The 27,981-nt window shown below is 49.8% G+C and overlaps 1 protein-coding gene across 4 annotated transcripts in view; it reads right to left on the reverse strand.

Moving 5' to 3' along the window:
• The window catches only part of LOC149433036 (zinc finger protein 148-like), a 29,508-nt gene extending 6,463 nt beyond the window's left edge, over positions 1-23,045 (reverse strand). Inside the window, exons 1-6 of one of the 4 annotated variants that reach the window (XM_089664732.1) lie at positions 22,956-23,045; positions 17,111-17,392; positions 11,050-11,175; positions 9,139-9,262; positions 4,569-4,652; positions 4,324-4,442 (exon numbers count right to left, since the gene is read on the reverse strand). In XM_089664732.1, coding sequence (XP_089520858.1) covers positions 4,324-4,442; positions 4,569-4,652; positions 9,139-9,262; positions 11,050-11,175; positions 17,111-17,377 — 720 coding nt within the window. In that variant the 5' untranslated portion in view covers positions 17,378-17,392; positions 22,956-23,045. Of the gene's footprint in view, positions 1-4,323; positions 4,653-9,138; positions 9,263-11,049; positions 11,176-17,071; positions 17,393-22,955 lie in introns of all 4 variants that reach the window. The other 3 variants (XM_089664731.1, XM_089664730.1, XM_089664729.1) reach the window with 3 other exon arrangements.
• Positions 23,046-27,981: the final 4,936 nt, after the last annotated feature.

The raw sequence follows: 27,981 nt of genomic DNA on the forward strand, positions 1-27,981 counted from the left end.
GTGAGAAGGAGACGACTGTTGGAGCGATTATTTGCAAATGGAAGAAATACAAAGTAACCATCAATCACCCTCAGTCTGGAGCTCCATGCAAGATCTCACCTCATGGGGTAAGGATGATCATGAGAAAAGTGAGGGACCAGCCAAGAACTACACGGGAGGAGCTTGTGAATGGTCTCAAGGCAGTTGGGACCACAGTCACCGAACCAACCATTGGTAACACAACACGTCGCCATGGACTGAAATCATGCAGTGCCCGCAAGGTCCCCCTCCTCAAGAAGGCACATGTACAGGCCCGTCTGAAGGTTGCCAATGAACATGAATGATTCAGAGAAGGATTGGGAGAAAGTCCTGTGGTCAGATGAGACCACAATTGAGCTCTTTGGCATTAACTCGACTCGCCGTGTTTGGAGGAGGAAATGCTGACTATGACCCTAAGAACACCATCTCTACAGTCCAGCACGGAGGTGGAGACATTATGCTTTGGGTCTGTTTCTCTGCTAAAGGTACAGGCTGACTTTGCCGCATTAAGGGGCCAATGGACAAGGCCATTTATTTTAAAATCTTGGGTGAGAAACTTCTTCCCTCAGCCAGGACATTGAAAATGGGTCGTGGATGGGTCTTCCAGCATGACAATGACTCAACATATACTGCCGAGGCAACAAAGGAGCGGCTCAAGAAGAAGCACAATAAGGTCATGGAGTGGCCTAGCCAGTCTCCAGACCTTCATCCTATAGAAAATGTATGGAGGGAGCTGAAAGTTCGGGTTGCCAAGTGACAGCTAAGAAACCTCAAGTATTATTATTATACAGTATTTATAAAGCGCCAATAGTTCGCTCAGCGCTGTACATTACAGAGGGGACAGAACATGTGACAGAACAATACCAATACAATGCAAAACATGAGGGGATCGAGGGCCCTGATCTTTGGAGCTTACAATCTATGAGGGAGGGGATGGTGGCACAGGAGGAGATAGCTGTGGGGGATGGAGTGGTAGGAAGAGTGGAGGAGGTCGGCAAATTAGAAGGGGGTGGAGTAGACTTCTCTGAAGAGATGGGTTTTCAGGGTGCGCCTAAAAGAGAGGAGAGTAGGTCATTGTCTGATGGGTTAGGGCAGGGAGTTCCAAAGGATGGGCGACACCCTGGAGAAATCCTGGAGGCGGGCATGGGAGGAGGAGACCAGGGTACTAGAGAGAAGGAGGTCTCAAATATTTAGAGATCTGTAAAGGAGAGTGGACCAAATCCCTCCTGAGATGTGTGCAAACCTGGGAACCATCTACAAGAAACGTTTCACCTCTGTGCTCACCAACAAGGGTTCCTCCACCAACTACAAGGAACGTCTCACCTCTGTGCTCGCCAACAAGGGTTCCTCCACCAACTACAGGAAAGGTCTCACCTCTCTGCTCACCAACAAGGGTTCCTCCACCAACTACAGGAAACGTCTCACCTCTCTGCTTGCCAACAAGGCTTCCTCCACCATCTACAAGAAACGTTTCACCTCTGTGCTTACCAACAAGGGTTCCTCCACCAATTACAAGGAACGTCTCACCTCTGTGCTCGCCAACAAGGGTTCCTCCACCAACTACAGGAAAGGTCTCACCTCTCTGCTCACCAACAAGGGTTCCTCCACCAACTACAGGAAACGTCTCACCTCTCTGCTTGCCAACATGGGTTCCTCCACCAACTACAAGGAACGTCTCACCTCTGTGCTCGCCAACAAGGGTTCCTCCACCAACTACAAGAAACGTCTTACCTCTCTGCTCACCAACAAGGGTTCCTCCACCAACTACAAGGAACGTCTCACCTCTGTGCTCGCCAACAAGGTTCCTCCACCAACTACAAGGAACGTCTCACCTCTCTGCTCACCAACAAGGGTTCTACCACCAACTACAAGGAACGTCTCACCTCTGTGCTCGCCAACAAGGGTTCCTCCACCAACTACAAGGAACGTCTCACCTCTCTGCTCGCCAACAAGGGTTCCTTCACCAACTACAAGGAACGTCTCACCTCTGTGCTCACCAACTAGGGTTCCTCCACCAACTACAAGGAACGTCTCACCTCTGTGCTCGCCAACTAGGGTTCCTCCACCAAATACAAGAAATGTCTCACCTCTGTGCTCACCAACAAGGGTTCCTCCACCAACTACAAGGAACGTCTCACCTCTCTGCTCGCCAACAAGGGTTCCTTCACCAACTACAAGGAACGTCTCACCTCTGTGCTCGCCAACAAGGGTTCCTCCACCAACTACAAGGAACGTCTCACCTCTCTGCTCACCAACTAGGGTTCCTCCACCAACTACAAGGAACGTCTCACCTCTCTGCTCACCAACAAGGGTTCCTCCACCAACTACAAGGAACGTCTCACCTCTGTGCTCGCCAACAAGGGTTCCTCCACCAACTACAAGTAACGTCTCACCTCTGTGCTCACCAGCAAGGGTTCCTCCACCAACTACAAGGAACGTCTGACCTCTGTGATTGCCAACAAGGGTTCCTCCAGCAACTACAGGAAACGTCTCACCTCTGTGCTCGCCAACAAGGGTTCCTCCACCAACTACAAGGAACGTCTCACCTCTGTGCTCACCAACAAGGGTTCCTCCACCAACTACAAGTAATGGCTCACCTCTGTGCTCTCCAACAAGGGTTCCTCCACCAACTACAAGGGACGTCTCACCTCTGTGCTCGCCAACAAGGGTTCCTCCACCAACTACAAGGAACGTCTCACCTCTGTGCTCACCAACAAGGGTTCCTCCACCAACTACAAGGAACGTCTCACCTCTGTGCTCACCAACAAGGGTTCCTGCACCAACTACAAGGAACGTCTCACCTGTGTGCTCACCAACAAGTGTTCCTCCACCAACTACAAGGAACGTCTTACCTCTGTGCTCACCAACAAGGGTTCCTCCACCAACTACAAGGAACGTCTCACCTCTGTGCTCACCAACAAGTGTTCCTCCACCAACTACAAGGGACGTCTCACCTCTGTGCTCGCCAACAAGGGTTCCTCCACCAACTACAAGGAACGTCTCACCTCTGTGCTCACCAACAAGGGTTCCTCCACCAACTACAAGGAACGTCTCACCTCTGTGCTCACCAACAAGGGTTCCTGCACCAACTACAAGGAACGTCTCACCTGTGTGCTCACCAACAAGTGTTCCTCCACCAACTACAAGGAACGTCTCACCTCTGTGCTCACCAACAAGGGTTCCTCCACCAACTACAAGGAACGTCTCACCTGTGTGCTCACCAACAAGTGTTCCTCCACCAACTACAAGGAACGTCTCACCTCTGTGCTCACCAACAAGGGTTCCTCCACCAACTACAAGGAATGGCTCACCTCTGTGCTCACCAACAAGGGTTCCTCCACCAACTACAAGGAATGGCTCACCTCTGTGCTCACCAACAAGGGTTCCTCCACCAAGTACTAAGTCAGGTTTTGCTTGGGGATCAAATACTTATTTTACTCTCTGAACTGCAACTCCATTTATAACATTTGTATCGTTCGTTGTTTCTGGATTTTTGGTCAATATTCTGTCTCTATGATCTAAGACTGATGATAAGAATTATAGACCCTTTATTTCTCTGTAAGTGGGCAAACGTACAAAATCTTTTTACCTTTTACAGTGGGGAAAATAATGATTTGATCCCGTGCAGATTATGTACATTGAAAAAGGGGGTGGCTACTTGTAAGAGCTGTAATTCCTAAACCCCTCCCCCAATGTGGATGTACACACCCTCCAATTACACCAGAGAGTGCGCAATGCCCATCCATATCCATCATAGAACTAGAACCTAAAATTGTGCCTGTGCCCAAATCTATATGGACCGAACTGTATGTAAAGCGCTGCGTCAATCGATGGCGCCATAGAAATACCGGAAATAAACTGAATGGACTTTGTGATTTGATTTCAGCTGCAGCATTGTGAGAGAACAATATTCCTCTACCGACTGCTCTCATGGGTTCCCTGCAACTGCCATTTAACATCAGCCAAAGCTGGCCCTCCCACCCCCGACTGGACAGTGCAAGGAGAAGCAGCAGACCGAGGAGCTCATCTATCCGTCACTCCGCCCTCTCCTCCTATGAGAATACTCCTCATTAGCACATGCTTCTCTATGCAATGCAGGAAGATCATGGCTGGTGGGAGGAGCTGACAAGGGGCTGTACATAGCAACACGTCACAGCTCCCTGCCTCAGTGCTCCTCTGTCCTGATGCAACCAGTGGGAGGAGTTATGCCTTGATGGGTGTGTGTCAGTCTGGAGGAGTGGGCGGGTAATAACAGAACACCCCCATAGACAGGTGACAGCGCCCCCTCTGGTTGGATGAACACACCTGCAGGCAGTACTCGCACTGGTAGGGTTTCTCTCCGCTGTGCGTCCTCTTATGTCTTTCCATGTGATACTTCTGGATGAATCGCATTCCGCACTCGTCGCAGTGGAAAGGCTTCTCTCCTGGGAAGACGCAGCAAATAAAATATAATAATAATAATAATGAAAAGATGAAATATAGGAAGGGTCCCGGAACACGCAGGACTGGCCCCGGAACACGCAGGACCCCCGACCGGCCTCCCCGCTTACCTGTGTGAATCTTCTCGTGTCGCTGCAGCAGATACTTCTGGATGAAGCGCATGTCACACTGAGCGCACTGGAACGGCTTCTCACCTGGGTGACAACAATTAAAGGTCAGCTCCTCCTCATCATCATCATCCTCCTCCTCCTCCTCCTTCTCATCATCATCATCCTCCTCCTCCTTCTCATCATCTCCATACATACAGACTACAACTCGCTTTTATTTAACAGACACTTTCCACATTTAACCATTGTAATCAGCTCTATGTGTGATGCCGTACACCGGGTGAAAGATGAAATCTGGCTTACAGTGGGTGTGGCTGCTAAGGCGATTGGGGTAGAACATGCAGAGGTCAGTGCGGTGATGTCACTAAAGGCGGGACGGCAGCAGAAGAGGAACTGCGGGCTCTACGGCACAACACAGGATCGTATGAATCTGCTGGCACTTCCTGCTCTCAGCTGATTGGCTGGAGTTGCCTTTTAACCAGCTGATGACACTAAAAATACTACATACCCTCACAAAGATCCGCCTGAAACAGCGTGTATAAACATCGATCAGACGGGGGATAGATACAAAGTAACATTGTTTATAAACATCGATCAGACGGGGGATAGATACAAAGTAACATTGTTTATAAACATCAATCAGACGGGGGATAGATACAAAGTAACATTGTTTATAAACATCGATCAGACGGGGGATAGATACAAAGTAACATTGTTTATAAACATCGATCAGACGGGGGATGGAGAGATACAAAGTAACATTGTTTATAAACATCGATCAGACGGGGGATAGATACAAAGTAACATTGTTTATAAACACCGATCAGACGGGAGATAGAGAGATACAAAGTAACGTTGTTTATAAACATCGATCAGACGGGAGATGGAGAGATACAAAGTAACATTGTTTATAAACATCGATCAGACGAGAGATAGAGATACAAAGTAACATTGTTTATAAACATCGATCACACTGGAGATAGAGATACAAAGTAACATTGTTTATAAACATCGATCAGACGGGAGATGGAGATACAAAGTAACATTGTTTATAAACATCGATCAGACGGGAGATAGAGATACAAAGTAACATTGTTTATAAACATCGATCAGACGAGAGATAGAGATACAAAGTAACATTGTTTATAAACATCGATCAGACGAGAGATAGAGATACAAAGTAACATTGTTTATAAACATCGATCAGAAGGGAGATAGAGATACAAAGTAACATTGTTTATAAACATCGATCAGACGAGAGATAGAGATACAAAGTAACATTGTTTATAAACATCGATCAGACGAGAGATAGAGATACAAAGTAACATTGTTTATAAACATCGATCAGAGTGTACAGTGTCTTCAGTGCAGACAAATTCATGCAGTTTGTGACAGGGACTTGAATTGGGTGCAGCGCCCTGAAAGGATTCATGAATTCCCCCAAATGTGTCCACATATATATACACTATAGTGCCTGAAGTATTGGACCCGCCCTCCATATCATGTGATTCAGGTGTTCCAATCCCCTCCATATCATGTGATTCAGGTGTTCCAATCCCCTCCATATCATGTGATTCAGGTGTTCCAATCCCCTCCATATCATGTGATTCAGGTGTTCCAATCCCCTCCATATCATGTTTTCCAATCCACTCCCAATCATGTGATTCAGGTGTTCCAATCCCCTCCATATCATGTGATTCAGGTGTTCCAATCCCCTCCATATCATGTGATTCAGGTGTTCCAATCCCCTCCATATCATGTGATTCAGGTGTTCCAATCCCCTCCATATCATGTGATTAAGGTGTTCCAATCCCCTCCATATCATGTGATTCAGGTGTTCCAATCCCCTCCCAATCATGTGATTCGGGTGTTCCAATCCCCTCCATATCATGTGATTCAGTTGTTCCAATCCCCTCCCAATCATGTGATTCAGGTGTTCCAATCCCCTCCCAATCATGTGATTCAGGTGTTCCAATCCCCTCCATATCATGTGATTCAGGTGTTCCAATCCCCTCCATATCATGTGATTCAGGTGTTCCAATCCCCTCCATATCATGTGATTCAGGTGTTCCAATCCCCTCCATATCATGTGATTCAGGTGCTCCAATCCCCTCCATGGACACAGGTGTATACAATCAAGCCCCTAGACATGCAGACTGCTTCTACAAACATTGGTGAAAGAATGGGTCGCTCTCAGGAGCTCAGTGACTCCAAGCGTGGTCCCGTGATAGGTGGCCACCTGGGCAATAAGTCCATCCGTGACATTTCCTGGCTACTAAATATTCCACGCTCAACTGTTAGTGGGATTATAACAAAGTGGAAGCCACTGGGAACAACAGCCACTCAGCCACCAAGTGGTAGGCCACGTCACATGACAGGGCGGGGTCAGCGCATGCTGAAGCACACAGTGCGCAGAAGTCACCAACTGTCTGCAGAGTCAATAGCTAAAGACCTCCAAACTTGGTGTGGCCTTCAGATGAGCCCAACAACAGTGCGTAGAGAGCTTCATGGAATGGGTTTCCATGGCCGAGCAGCTGCATCCAAGCCTTCCATCACCAAGTGCAATGCAAAGCATCGGATGCCGTGGTGTAAAGCACGCCGCCACTGGACTCTAGAGCATGGAGACGTGTTCTCTGGAGTGACCAATCACGCTTCTCTGTCTGGCAATCCGATGGACATGTCTGGGTTTGGCGGTGGCCAGGAGAATGGTACTTACCTGACTGCATTGTGCCAAGTGTAAAGTTTGGTGGAGGGGGGATTATGGTCTGGGAATGTTCTTCAGGGGTTGGGCTTGGCCCCCTAGTTCCAGTGAAGGGAACTCTTAAGGTGACATTTTGGACAATTTCATGCTCCCGACTTTGTGGGAAGAGTTTGGGGATGGCCCCTTCCTGTTCCAACATGACTGCCCACCAGTGCACAAAGCAAGGTCCATAAAGACATGGAGGAGCCAGTTTGGGGTGGAGGAACTTGACTGTCCTGCACAGAGTCCTGACCTCAACCCCATAGAACACCTTTGGGATGAATTAGAGCGGAGACTGCGAGCCAGGCCCCCTCCCCCGACATCAGTGCCTGACCTGACAAATGTGCTTCTGGAAGAATGGTCCAACCTTCCCATAGACACCCTCCTAAACCTTGTGGGGGGCCTTCCCAGAAGAGTTGAAGCTGTTATAGCTGCTAAGGGCGGGGCCAACTCAATATTGAACCCTACGGACTAAGACTGAGGGGGGCCATTACAGGTCATGTGTGTGGGAAGGGCGGGGCCAACTCAATATTGAACCCTACGGACTAAGACTGGGGGCCATTAAAGGTCATGTGTGTGGAAAGGGCGGGGCCAACTCAATATTGAACCCTACGGACTAAGACTGGGAGGCCATTAAAGGTCATGTGCCTGGAAAGGGCGGGGCCAACTCAATATTGAACCCTACAGACTAAGACTGGGGGGCCATTAAAGGTCATGTGTGTGGAAAGGGTGGGGTCAACTCAATATTGAACCCTACGGAGTAAGACTGGGGGGGCATTAAAAGTCATGTGTGTGGAAAGGGCGGGGCCAACTCAATATTGAACCCTACGGACTAAGACTGGGGGGGCCATTAAAGGTCAGGTGTGTGGAAAGGGAGGGGCCAACTCAATATTGAACCCTACGGACTAAGACTGGGAGGCCATTAAAGGTCATGTGTGTGGAAAGGGCGGGGCCAACTCAATATTGAACCCTACGGACTAAGACTGGGGGGCCATTAAAGGTCATGTGCGGGGAAAGGGCGGGACCAACTCAATGTTGAACCCTACGGACTAAGACTGGGGGGCCATTAAAGGTCATGTGCGTGGAAAGGGCGGGGCCAACTCAATATTGAACCCTACGGACTAAGACTGGGAGGCCATTAAAGGTCATGTGTGTGGAAAGGGCGGGGCCAACTCAATATTGAACCCTATGGACTAAGACTGGGAGGCCATTAAAGGTCATGTGCGTGGAAAGGGCGGGGCCAACTCAATATTGAACCCTACGGACTAAGACTGGGAGGCCATTAAAGGTCATGTGGGTGGAAAGGCCAGCGGCCCAATACTTGGGGCAATATAGTGTATGTACAAAGGCTGGCGAAGTTCCAAGCTTTCAGCCTTCCCAGCTCCTCCCACCTGGAGGTGAGCCCCTCTATTCCATCTGGGCCCCCTCCCAGGCTCCTCACTCCATCCTCTTCTACCCAAATTCTCCTGCAGCTGAGCCCGCTCAATTACTCTTAAAGCTTTGTCCTGGCCTCTTGCCAATATAGTGTGTGTAAATGCAGTGGCCATATGAGGGGTAAGCCCACCTCCAGGTCTGGGCGGATCCTCCATCAGTCCTGGTGGGCGCTGTGCCAGGGCACAGATTGCTGGGAAGAGACGCATTTTACAGTGGGAAGAGGAAGTGGTGGGAAGTCTTCAAGTGGGGACAGGTTAGTCCCCGAGATATCCTGCTGTATCTCCGGGGACAGGAAGTGAATGGAAATCTGTCCATGGTGACATGAGAGGGGTTCTATGCCACCCAATCTACCATACCGCCCCCCGGTGGCAGTATGATGCGTGTACAGCGGAGTCTCACCTGTGTGGATGAACACGTGTCTCTGCAGGTGGTAGTTGGTTCGGAAGGCAGCGTTGCAATGCTCACACACGTGACACTTCGGGATCTTCAGGCCCAGAGAACCGTCTTCATTAATAGTCAGGATCTGAGGGGGACACACCGCAATATCAAAGATGTCCCCCCACAGGACACTTGGGTGCATTGCATATAATATGGCTGGCTCCCCCCACAGGACACTTGGGTGCATTGCATATAATCACAATCCTTCTCCCCCCACAGGACACTTGGGTGCATTGCATATATTATGGCTGGCTCCCCCCACAGGACACTTGGGTGCATTGCATACAATCACACTGCTGGCTCCCCCCACAGGACACTTGGGTGCATTGCATATAATATGGCTGGCTCCCCCCACAGGACACTTAGGTGCATTGCATACAATCACACTGCTGGCTCCCCCCACAGGACACTTGGGTGCATTGCATATAAACATTGCTGGCTCCCCCCACAGGACACTTGGGTGCATTGCATATAATCACATTGATAGCTCCCCCCACAGGACACTTGGGTGCATTGCATATAATCACATTGCTGGCTCCCCCCACAGGACACTTGGGTGCATTGCATATAAACATTGCTGGCTCCCCCCACAGGACACTTGGGTGCATTGCATACAATCAGATTGCTGGCTCCCCCCACAGGACACTTAGGTGCATTGCATACAATCAGATTGCTGGCTCCCCCCACAGGACACTTAGGTGCATTGCATATAAACATTGCTGGCTCCCCCCACAGGACACTTAGGTGCATTGCATACAATCACATTGCTGGCTCCCCCCACAGGACACTTGGGTGCATTGCATACGATCACATTGCTGGCTCCCCCCACAGGACACTTGGGTGCATTGCATACGATCACATTGATGGCTCCCCCCACAGGACACTTGGGTGCATTGCATATAATCACATTGATAGCTCCCCCCACAGGACACTTGGGTGCATTGCATATATTCACATTGCTGGCTCCCCCCACAGGACACTTGGGTGCATTGCATACAATCACATTGCTGGCTCCCCCCACAGAACACTTGGGTGCATTGCATACAATCACATTGCTGGCTCCCCCCACAGGACACTTGGGTGCATTGCATACAATCGCATTGCTGGCTCCCCCCACAGGACACTTGGGTGCACTGCATACAATCACATTGCTGGCTCCCCCCACAGGACACTTGGGTGCATTGCATACAATCACATTGCTGGCTCCCCCCACAGGACACTTGGGTGCATTGCATACAATCGCATTGCTGGCTCCCCCCACAGGACACTTGGGTGCATTGCATACAATCACATTGCTGGCTCCCCACACAGGACACTTGGGTGCACTGCATACAATCACATTGATGGCTCCCCCCACAGGACACTTGGGTGCATTGCATACAATCACATTGCTGGCTCCCCCCACAGGACACTTGGGTGCATTACATACAATCACATTGCTGGCTCCCCCCACAGGACACTTGGGTGCATTACATACAATCACATTGCTGGCTCCCCCCACAGGACACTTGGGTGCATTACATACAATCACATTGCTGGCTCTCCCCACAGGACACTTGGGTGCATTGCATACAATTGCATTGCTGGCTCCCCCCACAGGACACTTGGGTGCATTGCATACAATTGCATTGCTGGTTCCCCCCACAGGACACTTGGGTGCATTGCATACAGATTGCTGGCTCCCCCCACAGGGCACTTGGGTGCATTGCATACAATCACATTGCTGGCTCCCCCCACAGGACACTTGGGTGCATTGCATACAATCACATTGCTGGCTCCCCCCACAGGACACTTGGGTGCATTACATACAATCACATTGCTGGCTCCCCCCACAGGACACTTGGGTGTATTGCATACAAACATACTGCTGACCTTGGCCGGGGAACGCTGTTTTCTTTTCTTCTTTTTCTGAAGATCTACAGGTCCGGTCAGCTGCATACTGTCCATCAGACGGGGGTCTACTTCTTCTGTGAGCTTGATTTCTTGCTTCACGTGAACCTGTGTGGGGGGGGGGACAAAGCCACATTATAGGGAGCCCATCAACAGGACAGCTTCGTACAACTATGCACAACCCACAACTGGCAGATGCAGCAGATGTGAATGGTAGGTAGGGCTTGACGTGGTTGTAAGCCCTCCATATACCCAGTGAAGTGACCGGCCTCAGATGACAGAGATGAAACAAATCCTCCTACATAGGTTGTGCCTGTTTATCTGCAGCCTTCTCTTCTCTACAGCTGTTCAAAGTGAAGAATTTAGAAAACTTGTCTGAGAGTTCAGAAAAAAGGGGGCGGAGAGCTAAAATTACCCACTGCAGAGCTCAGTGGGGAGAGTTCTGTGAGCTGATAGGAGGGAAGAGAGATTCCCCCCCTCTTCACCTGCTAATCTGTTGGAGCTCCCTCCCCGTCACCATTTTTCTCTTGGTGTCAGGAAAACTCGTCAGAAGTGACTAGTGCTGATTCTAGAGGAACAAAGCAGCAGGTAGAAACGACACTGTACTCCAGAATGATACAAGTACACACTATGGAGGGATATGCATTGTTTATATTTCATGTCTGAGGTTCACAACCACTTTAAATCCTCCAAATCCTCCCTCCGTCCTCCCCTTCAGATGTACTGGCTCCTCTTCTGGACTGAAATGGCTTCCTCTGATTTCACTGCACACTGTGAGCTTCTCACAATGTACATTAGAAGCTGCAGCAAGTCAGATAGCTCCCATTTCATTTCCTGGCTGGAGGACGTCCAGCATCATCTAGCTCTGTCCTACCCAGCCCGACTGTTGCTGGACCCACCCTTTTCACAGTGCACAGTGAGGAGGACTTGAGACACAGGCTGTGTAGAATGGTTTTTGGTTGACAGATCCTTAGAATGTCATGATGTTCAGCTCCCAGGTCACAGATTATGTAGAACAGTTTTTGGCTCTTGGGGACACAGGCTGTCTTTATAGAATTTTTTTTTTTGGTTCACTGACCATTAGAAGACCACAGCAATCAACTCTTGAGACAGAGCCTATGTGGAATAATAGACCCTTAGACGTTTATGGTGATGGACTCTTGGGACACAGGCTGTCCATGTGGAATACAGTTGCAAGAAAAAGTATGTGAACCCCTTGGGATTACGTGGAGTTTTGCATGAATTGGGCATAAAATGTGCTCTGAATGTCATCTAAGTCACAACAATAGAAGAACACAGTCTGCTGAACATAATACTACACAACATTAGATGTTGCCATGGTTTAATTGCACATAACATGTAAACATTCACAGTGCAGGGAGGAAAAAGTATGTGAGGCCCTAGCTTAATGACTTCTCCCAGAGCTAATTGGAGCCAGGAGTGAGCCAACCTTGACTCCAATCAGTGTGACGATATTGGATGTGTTGCTGACAGCTGTCCTGCCCTTAAAAAACACACACCTGTTTTGGGTTTACTGGTTTCAAGAAGCACTGTCTGATGTGAACCATGCCTCGCAGAAAAGAGCTCTCAGAAGACCTACGATCAAGAATTGTTGACTTGCATAAAGCTGGAAAGGGTTACAAAAGTATCTCCTTGAGCCTTGATGTTCATGTGTCCACGGTAAGACAGACTGTCTACAAATGGAGAAAGTTTAGCACTGTTGCTACTCTTCCTAGGCGTGGTCGTCCTGTAAAAATGACTGCAAGAGCACAGCGCAGAATGCTGCATGAGGTAAAGAAGAATCCCAGAGTGTCAGCTAAAGACCTACAGAAATCTCTGGCACATGCTAACATTTTTGTTGACACATCTACAATAAGGAAAACATTAAACAAGAATGGAGTACATGGGAGGACACCACGGAGGAAGCCATTGCTGGCCAAAAAGAATATTGCAGCACATTTGAAGTTTGCAAAAGAGCACCTGGATGTTCCACAGCACTACTGGCAGAATATACTGTGGACAGATGAAACCAAGATTGAGTTGTTTGGGAAGAACACACAACACTATGTGTGGAGAAAAAAAGGCCCAGCACACCAACATCAAACCCTCATCCCCACTGTGAAACATGGCGGAGGGAGCATCATGGTTTGGGGCTGCTTTGCTGCCTCAGGGCCTGTACGGATTGTTGTCATTGATGGGAAAATGAATTCCAGAGTTTATCAAGACATTTTGCAGGAAAATGTACGACCATCTGTCCGCCAACTGAAGCTCCGCAGAGGATGGGTGATGCAACAGGACAATGACCCAAAGCATACAAGTAATTCAACAAAACAATGGCTGCAACAGCACAGAATATGCCTTCTGGAGTGGCCCAGTCAGAGTCCTGACCTCAACCCCATTGAAATGCTGTGGCATGACCTTAAGAGAGCGATTCACACCAGACATCCCAAGAATATTGCTACACTGAAACAGTTTTGTGAAGAGGAGTGGTCCAAAATGACTCCAGATCGTTGTGCAGGTCTGATCTGCAACTACAGGAAACATTTGGTTGAGGTTATTGCTGCCAAAGGAGGGTCAACCAGTTATTAAGTCCAAAGGTTCACATACTTTTTCCTCCCTGCACTGTGAATGTTTACATGTTATGTGCAATTAAACCATGGCAACATCTAATGTTTGTGTAGTATTATGTTCAGCAGACTGTGTTCTTCTATTGTTGTGACTTAGATAACGTTCAAAGCACATTTTATGCCCAATTCATGCAAAACTCCACGTAATCCCAAGGGGTTCACATACTTTTTCTTGCAACTATAGTTTTTAGTTGAGGGACCCTAAGAAGGACATAGTGTGGGGCTCTTAGGGCGTAGGCTATGTAGAATGGTTTTTGGTTGACAGACCCTTAGAAGTCCATAATGATGGACTCTTGGGACACAGGCTGTCTGTGTGGAATAGTTTTTAGTTGAGGGACCCTAAGAAGGACATGGTGTGGAGCTCCTAGGGCATAGGCTATGTAGAATGTTTTTTTGGTTGGCTGGCTTTTAGAACCATATGGTGATTATGAATCCTTAGGGCACAGGCTATCTATGTAGCATGATTTTTTGGTTGACAGACTCTCAGAAACTGGTGGTGATGAACTCTTAGGACATTAGTTGTCTATGTAAAATGGTTTTAGCTGACGGACCCTTAGAAGTCCATAATGAGTTCCTGGGACACTGGCTGTCCAAAAAAAATATTTTTTTATTTTATGTAACGAACACTTATATGATGGCAAGCACTTGGGACACAGGCTATCTATGTAGGATGGTTTTTGGTTGATCAACCCACAAAAGTGTACGGTGATGGGCTGCTTGGACATGGGCTGTCTACATAGAATGGGTTTTGCTGGACAGACCCTTAGAGGCACATGGTGGCACAGACCATCCATGTAGCATGTTTTTTTAGAGGGCAGACCCTTCGAAGCATATGGTGGGGGCCTCTTAACAGGCTGTCTATGCAGAATGTTTTTCTGGTTGATGGACTCTTGGGACACAGGTGGTATACATGGAATGGTTTTAAGATGAAAATCCCTTAGAAATGTATAGTGAGTGGCTCTTGGGTCACAGGCTGTATATGTAGAATGGTTTTTGGTTGACAGACCCATTAGAAGTGTATGGTGATGGACTCTTAAAACATGGGTCATCTATGTGGAATGGTTTTTGGTTGATGGACCCTTAGAAGCTTATGGTGATGAGCTCTAGAACAAAGGCAGTCTACGTAGAATAGTTTTTGGTTGAAGGACCCTTAGAAGACCATGGTGATAGACTCTTGAGGCACGGGCTGTCTATATAGAATGTTTTTTAGACAATGGACCCTTAGAAGACCATGGTGATGGACTCTTGGGACACAGGCTGTCTATGTAGAATGTTTTTCTGGATGATGGACTCTTAAAAGTGTACAGTGATGGACTCTTGGGACACAGGCTGTCTATGTAGAATGTTTTTTGGTTCATGGACGCTTAGAAGCCTAATATGATGAACTCCTGGGACACAGGATAAGCAAAACATTTTTTTAGATGAGAAACCTTTAAAAGTGTATGATCACAAGCTCTTGGGACACAGGCTGTCTATGTAGGATGGTTTTTGGTTGATGGACCCTTAGAAGTGTACAGTGATCGCCTCTTGGGACACGGGCTGTCTATGTAGAATGGGTTTTGCTTCACAGACTCTTAGAGGCTCATGGTGAACTAACTGGACACAGACCATCTATGTAGCATATTTTTTTTAGAGCACGGACCCATAGAAGCATATGGTGATGGGCTCTTAACAGGCTGTCTATGTAGAATGTTTTTCTGGATGATGGACCCTTAAAAGTGTACAGTGATGGACTCTTGGGACACAGGTGATATATGTTGACTGGTTTTGGGATGAAAGTTCCTTCAAAATGTATAGTGAGTGGCTCTTGGGTCACAGGCTGTCTATGTAGAATGGTTTTTGGTTGACAGAATCGTTAAGAGATATGTGGTGATGGACTCTTAGAACATGGGTCATCTATGTGGAATAGTTTTTGGTTGATGGACCCTTAAAAGTCTATGGTGATGAACTCTTGGGATACAGGCTTTCTACATAGAATAGATTTTGGTTGATGGACATGTAGAAGTGTACAGTGATGGGCTCTTGGGTCACAGGATGCCTATGTAGAATGGTTTTTGGTTGACAGAATCGTTAGAGGTGTGTGGGGATGATCTCTTAGGACATGGGTCATTTAATGGGAATGGTTATTGGAGGATGGACTCTTAGAAGACCATGGTGATGGACTCTTGGGACACAGACTATGTAGACTGATTTTTAGTTGATGGACCCTTAGAACTCTATGGTGATGGGCTCTAGAACACAGACTGTCTACATAGAATAGTTTTTGGTTGATGGACCCGTAGAAGTGTACAGTGATGGGCTCTAGAACACAGGCTGTCTACATAGAATAGTTTTTGGTTGATGGACCCGTAGAAGTGTACAGTGATGGGCTCTAGAACACAGGCTGTCTACATAGAATAGTTTTTGGTTGATGGACCCGTAGAAGTGTACAGTGATGGGCTCTAGAACACAGACTGTCTACATAGAATAGTTTTTGGTTGATGGACCCGTAGAAGTGTACAGTGATGGGCTCTAGAACACAGGCTGTCTATGTAGAATGACTTTTAGTTGGACCCCTAGAAGACCATGGTGATGGACTCTTGAGACACAGGCTGTCTTCGTAGAATAGTTTTTTTGTTGACAGACCTTCAGAAATTGGTGCTGATGGGCTCCTGGGACATAAGCTGCCTATGTAAAATGGTTTTGGCTGACAGACCCTAAGAAGTCCATATTGATGGGTTCCTGGGACACTGGCTGTCTACATACAACGTTTTTTAGATGATGAACCCTTATAAGTGTATGATGGCAAGCTCTTGGGACACACGCTGTCTATGTAGAATGGCTTTAGCTGGCAGACCCTTACTAAGGGGATGGGCTCCTAGGCTGTCCATGTAGAATGTTTTTTGATTGAGTCTCTGGGAGGAGGGGGAGGGGGAGGTACCTCCCCTGGATTAGGTAGTCTGTGTAATCTGATCTCTCCTGCTACTCAGATCTATTTCAGCACCATATGTGTAGAATGAGCCAGGAAAGTTGTGATTTGAAGGTCGCCATCTGCTGACTGCAAGTGGTAAACACAAAATACTAATATGCAGCTAAATAAAAAATAACAATACATGACAAACACAAAAACAGAAGATTAGTAACATATACATAAAACATAAAATGTACAACACATGACAAATAAACATTCCTTGTAAAGAATGACTCCACCCACTCCCAGCTGTGAGATCAGGGGGCGGAGTTGGGAATCCTTATAATTCAGAAAGCAGCATTGCCGATTACAGGTCCGATGCCGGAGAATATTCTCTATGAGGCCGAAGCATACTCCGCACCCTGCATGAATTTTCAGTATTGGGTGGAGTTATCCTTTAAGGAAGCAGAATCCTTATGAAGCTTACTAATTGATAATTATGGAGCAATTCCGAGCGGCGGCTGACCGTGTACTGGAAGGCGGGGGGCAGCAACCTCTCTGGGGAGTCGCCCTCCTCGTCATTCTTCACCGTCTCCTCCTGAACCATCAGCTCGTCCTGTGACATCATCTCCCCGCCGCGCCCCTGGGCGACGTCCTGAGCGGCCAGGCCAAGGCTGGAGTCCGCCTGTGACAAGGGGGTGCAGGGCCGCTCAGCCTCCCCCGCCCTGGAAGGTGGCAGGATGGTGGTCTGGCCACATTTAAGGAACCCTTCCAGGTTATTGTCAATGTTCATAATTCATGTGGAGACCTGCGAGGAAGGCGGAGGATGGTCACATGGTGCGCTACCCCTCCCCCTCCTCAGAATATATCCTCTACCCACCCCCAACCCAAATATACCTTCTCTTATCCCCCCCTCCCACCATAATAGATCTACTCACCCCCCACCATAATAGATCTACCCACCCCAACCGAAATTAAGCCTTCCCCCCCCCCCCCCCCATAATAGATCCTCTACCCACCCCCAACCCAAATATACCTTCTCTTATCCCCCCTCCCACCATAATAGATCTACTCACCCCCCACCATAATAGATCTACCCACCCCAACCGAAATTAAGCCTTCCCCCCCACCATAATAGATCCTCTACCCACCCCCAACCCAAATATACCATCTCCTATCCCCCCTCCCACCATAATAGATCTATCCTCCCCCAACCCAAATTATATCTTCTCCTATCCCCCTCCCACCATAATAGATCCTCTATCCACCCCCAAATTATACCTTCCCCCCCACCATAATAGATCCTCTACCCACCCCCAAATTATACCTTCCCCCCCACCATAATAGATCCTCTACCCACCCCCAAATTATTATATGGATTCCCTATCACCCCAAATTATACCATCTCCCACCCCCACCCCCCATAATAGATCTACCCACCCCCAACCCAAATTATACCTTCTTCTATTACTCCCCCCCCCCCATAATAGATCCTCTACCCACCCCCAACCCAAATTATACCTTTTTCTTCTATCCTCCCCCCCCTAATAGATCCTCTACCCACCCCAACCCAAATTATACCTTCTTCTATTTCTCCCCCCCCTTCATAATAGATCCTCTACCAACCCAATTTATACCTTCTTCTATTCCCCCCTCCCCCCACCATAATAGATCCTCTACCCACCCCCAACCCAAATTATACCTTCTCCTATCCCCCCTCCCCCCCTAATAGATCCTCTACCCACCCCAACCCAAATTATACCTTCTTCTATTTCCTCCCCCCCTTCATAATAGATCTTCTACCAGCCCCAACCCAGTTTATACCTTCTTCTATTCACCCCCCCCCCACCATAATAGATCCTCTACCCACCCCCAACCCAAATTATACCTTCTCCTATTCCCCCTCCCACCACAGTAGATACTCTACCCACCCCCAAATTATAACTTCTATTCCCTCCCCCCACCATAATAGATCCTCTACCCACCCCCAACCCAAATTATACCTTCCTAAGCAAAACTCTATATTATACCCTCTATCCTCCCCAATCTTCATATTATACCCACTACCTCTCCTTGGGGGTGCAGTGTTGGGGGGGTGTAACTGGGTTATTAAAGTGTATGGGGGCAGTTATGTGGTGTCAGGGCAGATGGGGCAGTCTGGGGGTGTATACGGTTTATAAGGGGCAGTACAAAAGTATATTGTATACGGGGGGGCAGTTATGATGTGTCAGGGTGAGGACAGTATGTGGGGGGTATAGTGTATACAGGGGGGCAGTTATGATGTGTCAGGGTGAGGACAGTATGTGGGGGGTATAGTGTATACGGGGGGGGGGCAGTTATGAGGTGTCGGGGTGAGGACAGTATGTGGGGGGTATAGTGTATACGGGGGGGGGCAGTTATGATGTGTCGGGGTGAGGACAGTATGTGGGGGGGTATAGTGTATACGGGGGGGCAGTTATGAGGTGTCGGGGTGAGGACAGTATGTGGGGGGTATAGTGTATACGGGGGGGGGCAGTTATGATGTGTCGGGGTGAGGACAGTATGTGGGGGGTATAGTGTATACGGGGGGGGGCAGTTATGAGGTGTCGGGGTGAGGACAGTATGTGGGGGGTATAGTGTATACGGGGGGGCAGTTATGAGGTGTCGGGGTGAGGACAGTATGTGGGGGGTATATTGTATATGGGGGGGCAGTTATGAGGTGTCGGGGTGAGGACAGTATGTGGGGGGCTGTAGTGTATACGGGGGGGGGCAGTTATGAGGTGTCGGGGTGAGGACAGTATGTGGGGGGGGTATAGTGTATACAGGGGGGGGCAGTTATGAGGTGTCGGGGTGAGGACAGTATGTGGGGGGTATAGTGTATACGGGGGGGGCAGTTATGAGGTGTCGGGGTGAGGACAGTATACGGGGGGGCAGTTATGAGGTGTCGGGGTGAGGACAGTATGTGGGGGGGTATAGTGTATACGGGGGGGCAGTTATGAGGTGTCGGGGTGAGGACAGTATGTGGGGGGGGGTATAGTGTATACAGGGGGGGCAGTTATGAGGTGTCGGGGTGAGGACAGTATGTGGGGGGTATAGTGTATACGGGGGGGCAGTTATGAGGTGTCGGGGTGAGGACAGTATGTGGGGGGTATAGTGTATACAGGGGGGGCAGTTATGAGGTGTCGGGGTGAGGACAGTATGTGGGGGGGTATAGTGTATACGGGGGGGCAGTTATGATGTGTCGGGGTGAGGACAGTATACGGGGGGGCAGTTATGAGGTGTCGGGGTGAGGACAGTATGTGGGGGGTATAGTGTATACAGGGGGGGCAGTTATGAGGTGTCGGGGTGAGGACAGTATGTGGGGGGGTATAGTGTATACAGGGGGGGCAGTTATGAGGTGTCGGGGTGAGGACAGTATGTGGGGGGGTATAGTGTATACGGGGGGGGGGGCAGTTATGAGGTGTCGGGGTGAGGACAGTATGTGGGGGGGGTATAGTGTATACGGGGGGGGGCAGTTATGAGGTGTCGGGGTGAGGACAGTATGTGGGGGGGTATAGTGTATACAGGGGGGGCAGTTATGAGGTGTCGGGGTGAGGACAGTATGTGGGGGGGGGGGTATAGTGTATACAGGGGGGCAGTTATGAGGTGTCGGGGTGAGGACAGTATGTGGGGGGGTATAGTGTATACGGGGGGGCAGTTATGAGGTGTCGGGGTGAGGACAGTATGTGGGGGGTATAGTGTATACAGGGGGGCAGTTATGAGGTGTCGGGGTGAGGACAGTATGTGGGGGGTATAGTGTATACGGGGGGGCAGTTATGATGTGTCGGGGTGAGGACAGTATGTGGGGGGTATAGTGTATACGGGGGGGTAGTTATGAGGTGTCGGGGTGAGGACAGTATGTGGGGGGTATAGTGTATACGGGGGGGCAGTTATGAGGTGTCGGGGTGAGGACAGTATGTGGGGGGGGGTATAGTGTATACGGGGGGCAGTTATGAGGTGTCGGGGTGAGGACAGTATGTGGGGGGTATAGTGTATACGGGGGGGCAGTTATGAGGTGTCGGGGTGAGGACAGTATGTGGGGGGTATAGTGTATACGGGGGGCAGTTATGATGTGTCGGGGTGAGGACAGTATGTGGGGGGTATAGTGTATATGGGGGGGCAGTTATGAGGTGTCGGGGTGAGGACAGTATGTGGGGGGGGTATAGTGTATACGGGGGGGCAGTTATGAGGTGTCGGGGTGAGGACAGTATGTGGGGGGGTATAGTGTATACGGGGGGGGCAGTTATGAGGTGTCGGGGTGAGGACAGTATGTGGGGGGGTATAGTGTATACAGGGGGGCAGTTATGAGGTGTCGGGGTGAGGACAGTATGTGGGGGGGTATAGTGTATACAGGGGGGCAGTTATGAGGTGTTGGGGTGAGGACAGTATGTGGGGGGTATAGTGTATACAGGGGGGCAGTTATAGTGTTCGGGGGGGCAGCATGTAGGTGGGTTGTGTGGGGGTGCAGTGATTTGTATAGAGTGCAGTTATCTGGTGTTGGGGGTGCAGTGTAAGGGGAGGGGGGTGTAAGTGGGTTGTGAGGGGTATGATGTATATATGGGGGTAATATTGGGGTAACAAGTATACAGGGTTGGCAGTTGTGTTGGGGTGGGTAGATCAGTATGTGGGGGGGGTATAGTGTATATAGGGGGCAGTATTTGGGTATGAGGTATACAGAGGTATAGTGAGTATTTTGGGAGGGGGGGGGTTATAACTTATATAGGGAGCGGGGAGGAGTATATGGGGAGGAGGATATGGGGAGGAGGATATGGGGAGGAGGATATGGGGAGGAGGATATGGGGAGGAGGATATGGGGAGGAGCATATGGGGAGGAGGATATGGGAAGGATATGGGGAGGAGTATATGGGGAGGAGGATATGGGGAGGAGGATATGGGGAGGAGGATATGGGGAGGAGTATATGGGGTGGAGGATATGGGGAGGAGGATATGGGGAGGAGTATATGGGGAGGAGTATATGGGGAGGAGGATATGGGGAGGAGGATATGGGGAGGAGTATATGGGGAGGAGGATATGGGGAGGAGTATATGGGGAGGAGTATATGGGGAGGAGGATATGGGGAGGAGGATATGGGGAGGAGGATATGGGGTGGAGGATATGGGGTGGAGGATATGGGGAGGAGGATACGGGGAGGAGTATCAAGCCCGAGGGTGCAAGTGCAGTAATGTCAATGGGGGGGCAATTATCAGGTGTTCAGGTATGGCCAGTCTGTGGGTGCAGTGGGAGGGGTATGTAACCCGAGGGGGGTGGGGTATACAGGGGACGGTTATGAAGTGCTGGGGTGGGTAGGGCAGTATGTGGGGGGGGGGGTAATTGGGGTATCAGGTATACAGTGAGTATCAGGGAGTAGAGTATGTGGGGGGTATTATCAGGTGGGGGGGCAGTAATGAGGTGTTGGGGCAGGTAGATCAGTGTGTGGAAGGGCGGGGGGGGGGGGCATTTGTACATCTGGTTTTAGGGGGTGCAATAGTCTGGGGACTGTAATTGGGAGTAGCAGTGTAGTGGGGGGCATTAAGGTTTATGGGGGAGGGTATATTGGGGTATGAGGTATACAGTGAGTATTGGGGGTAGTGTATATGGGGGGGCAGGGAGACTATGTGGGAGGTGCTGTATAGGGGTATGTGGTTCAATGTGGGGGGTGGGTACCCTGGATGTATTATGGGGTCCAGGAAGCAGTATGGGGGGTATTGGGGTACACAGGGGCAGTTATGAGGTGCAGTCTGGGGGTAGCATGGTGGGTATAGTGTATATAGGAGGTAGTATTGGGGTATCAGGTATATAGGGGTTCAGTATGAGGATATTGGGGTACACAGGGGGCAGTTATGTGGTGTCAGGGTAGGAAGGTTAGTATGTGGGGGGGGTATTGGAGTGTCAGGTATACATTGGGTATTCTGGAGTTCAGTATTGGGGTACACAGGAGTCAGTTATGAATAGTCAGGGTAGGTACGTCAATCTGGGGGTGTAGAGTATATGGGGGGGGGGGGGGAGCATTTTATCAGGTATGGGGGGGGTCAGTTATTCCGTGTTGGGGTTGGTAGGAGAGTGTGGGGGTGGGTACCCCAGGGGGGTGTAGTGTGGGGGGTGGGTGAGTGTGGGGGTGCAGTGTGGAGGGAGGGTACCCCAGGGGGTGCAGTGTGGGGGATGGGTAAGTGTGGGGGTGCAGTGTGGGGGATGGGTGCAGTGTGGGAGGAGGGTACCCCGGGGGGTATTGGGGTACACGGGGGTCAGTAATTCGGTGAGGGGGAGGGTAGGTGAGTATGCGGGCGGTAGGTACCCCGGGGGGGTATTGCGGGGTCCAGGGGGTCAGTAGAAGTTCCCCCCGGGGGGTCTCTCACCCTCCTCCCCCCTCTCCCGGGATCCGCCGCTTCTTCCTCCCCCACCGGAACCGGAGACAGGGCGGCCGGACGCGAGGAATGCCGGGAGGAGGGGGCGGAGCTGGAGGGGAGGGCCCAGGAGGTGACGTCACCGGCACTGACAGCTGTTGATACCGAACGCTGCGACGCTAGAATACAGATCGTTATCGCTGTGCCCCTCCCCCCCAGAAGGTGTCCCCGGCACAGAATGTTGGGGGGAATCACCTACCGGGACCCCCCCCCTCCCCCCCCGGAGTATATAAGTAAAGCTCCCAGTTATTCTTTATAATATTTTATCATTTCTAATCTCCCCTCCCCCCCACGTGCTGGAAGGTGAAATCTGATTGGTTAGAATGAACTCCCCGCATTCCTGGCTGTCATGGTCATCCCTCCACTTCAATCATAAGAAGAGCCCGGATCTCGAGGTCTGCCTTCACTGGCATGCTGATCCTAAGTCCCTGACAGCCTGATGGTGCTTTCAGTAGGTCAGCAATAGCCCATTATGAGGGGTTCCCACCAGGGGCGGACTGACCCCATGAGATGCCCCTGGTACCTTTTTCATAGGCTTTTTTGAGTTTGGACAAGGACACAGGGGCCCCATGATCCCCTATTGCCCGGGGGCCCCATGAGCTGTCAGTCCACCACTGGTTCCCACCATCCCTGTACTGAGTTCCCAGGTCTGTACACCCACTGTGCCCATTATGAGGGGTTCCCGCCATCCCTGTGCCGCGTTCCCACCATCCCTGTGCCGAGTTCCCGGGTCTGTACCCCCGCCGTGCCCATTATGAGGGGTTCCCACCATCCCTGTGCTGAGTTCCCACATATGTACCCCCACGGTGCCCATTATGAGGGGTTCCCGCCATCCCTGTGCCACGTTCCCGGGTCTGTACGCCCGCTGTGCCCATTATGAGGGGTTCCCGCCATCCCTGTGCCGAGTTCCCGGGTCTGTACACCCGCCGTGCCCATTATGAGGGGTTCCCACCATCCCTGTGCTGAGTTCCCACATCTGTACCTCCGCTGTGCCCATTATGAGGGGTTCCCACCATCCCTGTGCCGAGTTCCCGGGTCTGTACACCCGCCGTGCCCATTATGAGGGGTTCCCACCATCCCTGTGCTGAGTTCCCACATCTGTACCCCCACGGTGCCCATTATGAGGGGTTCCCACCATCCCTGTGCTGAGTTCCCACATCTGTACCCCCACGGTGCCCATTATGAGGGGTTCCCACCATCCAGGGTTGAGCCCCACCCCTTCTTTTCAGCCATTAGAAGCTTCCATTCCAGCGATGGTCAGACACTTGGAACTCACTGAGCCCCTGTCTTCCTGGCTCCGCCCCCCAGCCTGTGATAGGAGGAGCAGAGCAGTGATGAGCTCCTCTTAGCAATGTTCTTTTAATCACATGACCACCACAGCTCACCTGATTGGCTCCTTGTGCTGCTTCTCCTTCCGCGGGACTGCAGGAGGTGGAAATCACAGCAAACTCAGGAACTTACATCGCTTCCCAAAACAAAATGGATTTTATACTCATTCTAAAAAACATTTTTTGGAGACCTTGGAGGGACACAGGAATGGATGAACTCTCAGGTTATACCGCCCCCCACACGGACACTGGAAAAGCGAAAAATCTGAAGGTCAGACGATGATGACCAGTATGACGGAGTCTGTAGGACACAGGACCAGGAGCATGCTCAGGAGTAGTACTTGTGTCTTCCAACCGACACTTACAAAATTTCCATCTTTCTTGTCCATTGAGGGACACAGGAAGTCATGAACTCTCGGGACATCCAGTTGAGGGGGGTGGGCAATACAGCAAACCTCAGCATGTCCTACGGGAACCAGGACTGGGGACTGCCTGCAAGTCAAGAATCAGCTGAAGAACCCAACGCCCAAATCTGACATGGGAGAGGAGGCTGAACCTCCCGACCTGATGAGGGGATCTGACAACAAGACTGGGAAAAGATGGACAGCCGGCCTGATTCCGAAACACTGAGCATGTTCCACCAGGTCCTACCTGAAGGGAGGACGATTTTCCTAGAAGGTGGACCCCATAATATGAATGTGATCAACAAGGAGAGGGAGGGAGAGAGCAGATCACCCTAGTATCGGACCGACCAACATGTTCACGTACAAAAACCAAACGGCCTAAGCGGGGAACTTCTAAACTTTAACGGACCTGATCCAATGAGGATGAAGAACCAGTAACTCCCTGACTAGAAGACTGTCAGAATGGTCTCCCACCTTTCTGAGGCGAGACTTACCCATGAAGAACTTCCTCGAGTTAGCACAAACCTTCACAGAACGCAACAGAGGGGCTTGAGACCAACTAAAAGACCAAGTGGTCTAAACGGAGAAGTTCTAAACTCCAACTGACCTGATCCAATGAGGATGAAGAACCAGTAAGTCCCTGACTAGAGGACTGTCAGAATAGTCTTCCAGCTTTCTGAGGTGAGACTTACCAAGGAAGAACTTCCAAGTCAGCACAAACCTCCATTTCGACCGCTTGGTCTTTTAGGTGGTCTCAGGCCCCTCTGTTGCATTCTGTGAAGGTTTCTGCTGACTTGGGGAAGTTCTTCCTTGGTAAGTCTCACCTCAGAAAGCTGGAAGACCATTCTGACAGTCCTCTAGTTAGGGAGTTACTGGTTCTTGATCCTCATTGGATCAGGTCAGTTGGAGTTTAGAACTTCTCCATTTAGACCGCTTGGTCTTTTAGGTGGTCTCAGGCACCTCTGTTGTATTCTGTGAAGAAGTTCTAAACTCCAACTGACCTGATCCAATGAGGATCAAGAACCAGTAAGTCCCTAGCTAGAGGACTGTCAGAAGTGTCTCCAACCTTTCTGAGGCGAGACTTACCAAGAAAGAACTTCCCCGCGTCAGCACAAACCTTCACAGAATGCAACAGAGGTGCCCAAGACCACCTAAAGGACCAAGTGATCTAAACAGAGAAGTTCTAAACTCCGAAATGGAGGTTTGTGCTGACGCGAGGAAGTTCTTTCCTGGTAAGTCTCGCCTCAGAAAGGGGGGAGACAATTCTGACAGTCCTCTAGTCAGGGACTTACTGGTTCTTGATCCTCATTGGATCAGATCAGTTGAAGTTTAGAACTCTGTTTAGACCGCTTGGTCTTTTAGTTGGTCTCAGGCACCTCTGTTGTATTCTGTGAAGAAGTTCTAAACTCCAACTGACCTGATCCAATGAGGATCAAGAACCAGTAAGTCCCTAGCTAGAGGACTGTCCAAATGGTCTCCCACCTTACTAAGGCAAGACTCACCAAGGAAGAACTTCCTCTAGTCAGAACAAATCTTCACGGAATGCAACAGAGGTGCCTGAGACCACCTAAAAGAACAATCGGTCTAATCATAGAAGTTCTAAACTCCAACTGACCTGATCCAGTGAGGATCAAGAACCAGTAACTGCCTGACTAGAGGACTGTCAGAATGGTCTCCCACCTTTCTGAGGTGAGACTTATCAAGGAAGAACTTTGAGTCAGCACAAACCTTCACAGAATGCAACAGAGGGGCCTGAGACCAACTACAAGACCAAGCGGTCAAAATGGAGGTTTGTGCTGACTCGAAGTTCTTCCTTGATAAGTCTCACCTCAGAAAGGTGGGAGACCATTCGAACAGTCCTCTAGTCAGGGAGTTACTGGTTCTTAATCCTCATTGGATCAGGTCAGTTGGAGTTTAGAACTTCTCCATTTAGACCGCTTGGTCTTTTAGGTGGTCTCAGGCACCTCTGTTGTATTCTGTGAAGAAGTTCTAAACTCCAACTGACCTGATCCAAAGAGGATCAAGAACCAGTAACTGCCTGACTAGAGGACTGTCCAAATGGTCTCCCACCTTTCTGAGGGGAGATTTACCAAGGAAGAACTTCCCCGAGTCAGCACAAATCTTCACAGAATGCAAAAAGAGGTGCCTGAAACCACCTAAAAGACCAAGCGGTCTAAACAGAGAAGTTCTAAACTTCAACTGACCTGATCCAATGAGGATCAAGAACCAGTAAGTCCCTGACTAGAGGACTGTCAGAATTGTCTCCCACCTTTCTGAGGTGAGACTTACCAAGGAAGAACTTCGAGTCAGCACAAACCTTCACAGAATACAACAGAGGGGCCTGAGACCAACTAAAAGACTAGGCGGTCTAAATGGAGAAGTTCTAAACTCCAGAAGTTCTAGTCCCTGACTAGAGGACTGTCAGAATAGTCTCCCACCTTTCTGAGGCGAGACTTACCAGGAAAGAACTTACCTGAGTCAGCACAAACCTTCACAGAATGCAACAGAGATGCCGGAGACCACCTAGGGAACTCGAGATTTGATCCCACAAAGTCAGCATGAGCAAGGGGGTGGGGTCAGGGGCATAGAACTGATGCTCTTCATTTACCTCCTGCAGCCTTTTACCATTCCGCCACCGTAGGGGGGCCCCGGCCACGAGGGCCCTTTGTGGTTTCTTGCATTGGGGCCCTGAAGGTTCTAGTTACACCCCTGGGTAGGGTTATAGGGAAGCACTCCAACAAGGGTAAGCAGCTGATTGAAGAGATTCACTAACCATAGGCTGGTGATAGAGATAACAACCCTGACGGTCGAACTCAACAAACTTATCAGTAAGAAGCACCGCTGGGCCAAAACCCTAAAAGGAGACCTGCTGAAAATTCTTGGAATCTCGAAGAATCACAGGGATTGGGATGGTCCATAGTTCCCAGACACAACACAGTGTTAGAATCCATGGAGGAAAGAACTGGAGTAAACCCAATACATGGAACAGCACCAGAAAAGTCTTAGAGGACCAACCAGGGAGGGAGGGCCTAGGCCAAACTGGACAGGTTCCATGGAGTCACTAAAGAATTCCCTGTTACTGTCAGAAGATACCTGCAGCAGTAAATTAGCTTTAGTGCATAGACAACTCCTCCAACATCTACCCGCATAGCAGGGTCTGCATTGCATCTAGATGTGTGGACCTCGTCTCCATTTCCAGATGCTACCATATGCGAAAACTCAGGTCTTCATCACCCCTTAGAGGAA

This window comes from Staurois parvus, unplaced genomic scaffold, assembly GCF_062004578.1.
Source record: "Staurois parvus isolate SC_StPar_1 unplaced genomic scaffold, SC_StPar_1.0 ptg002013l, whole genome shotgun sequence".
Lineage (NCBI taxonomy): Eukaryota > Metazoa > Chordata > Amphibia > Anura > Ranidae > Staurois > Staurois parvus.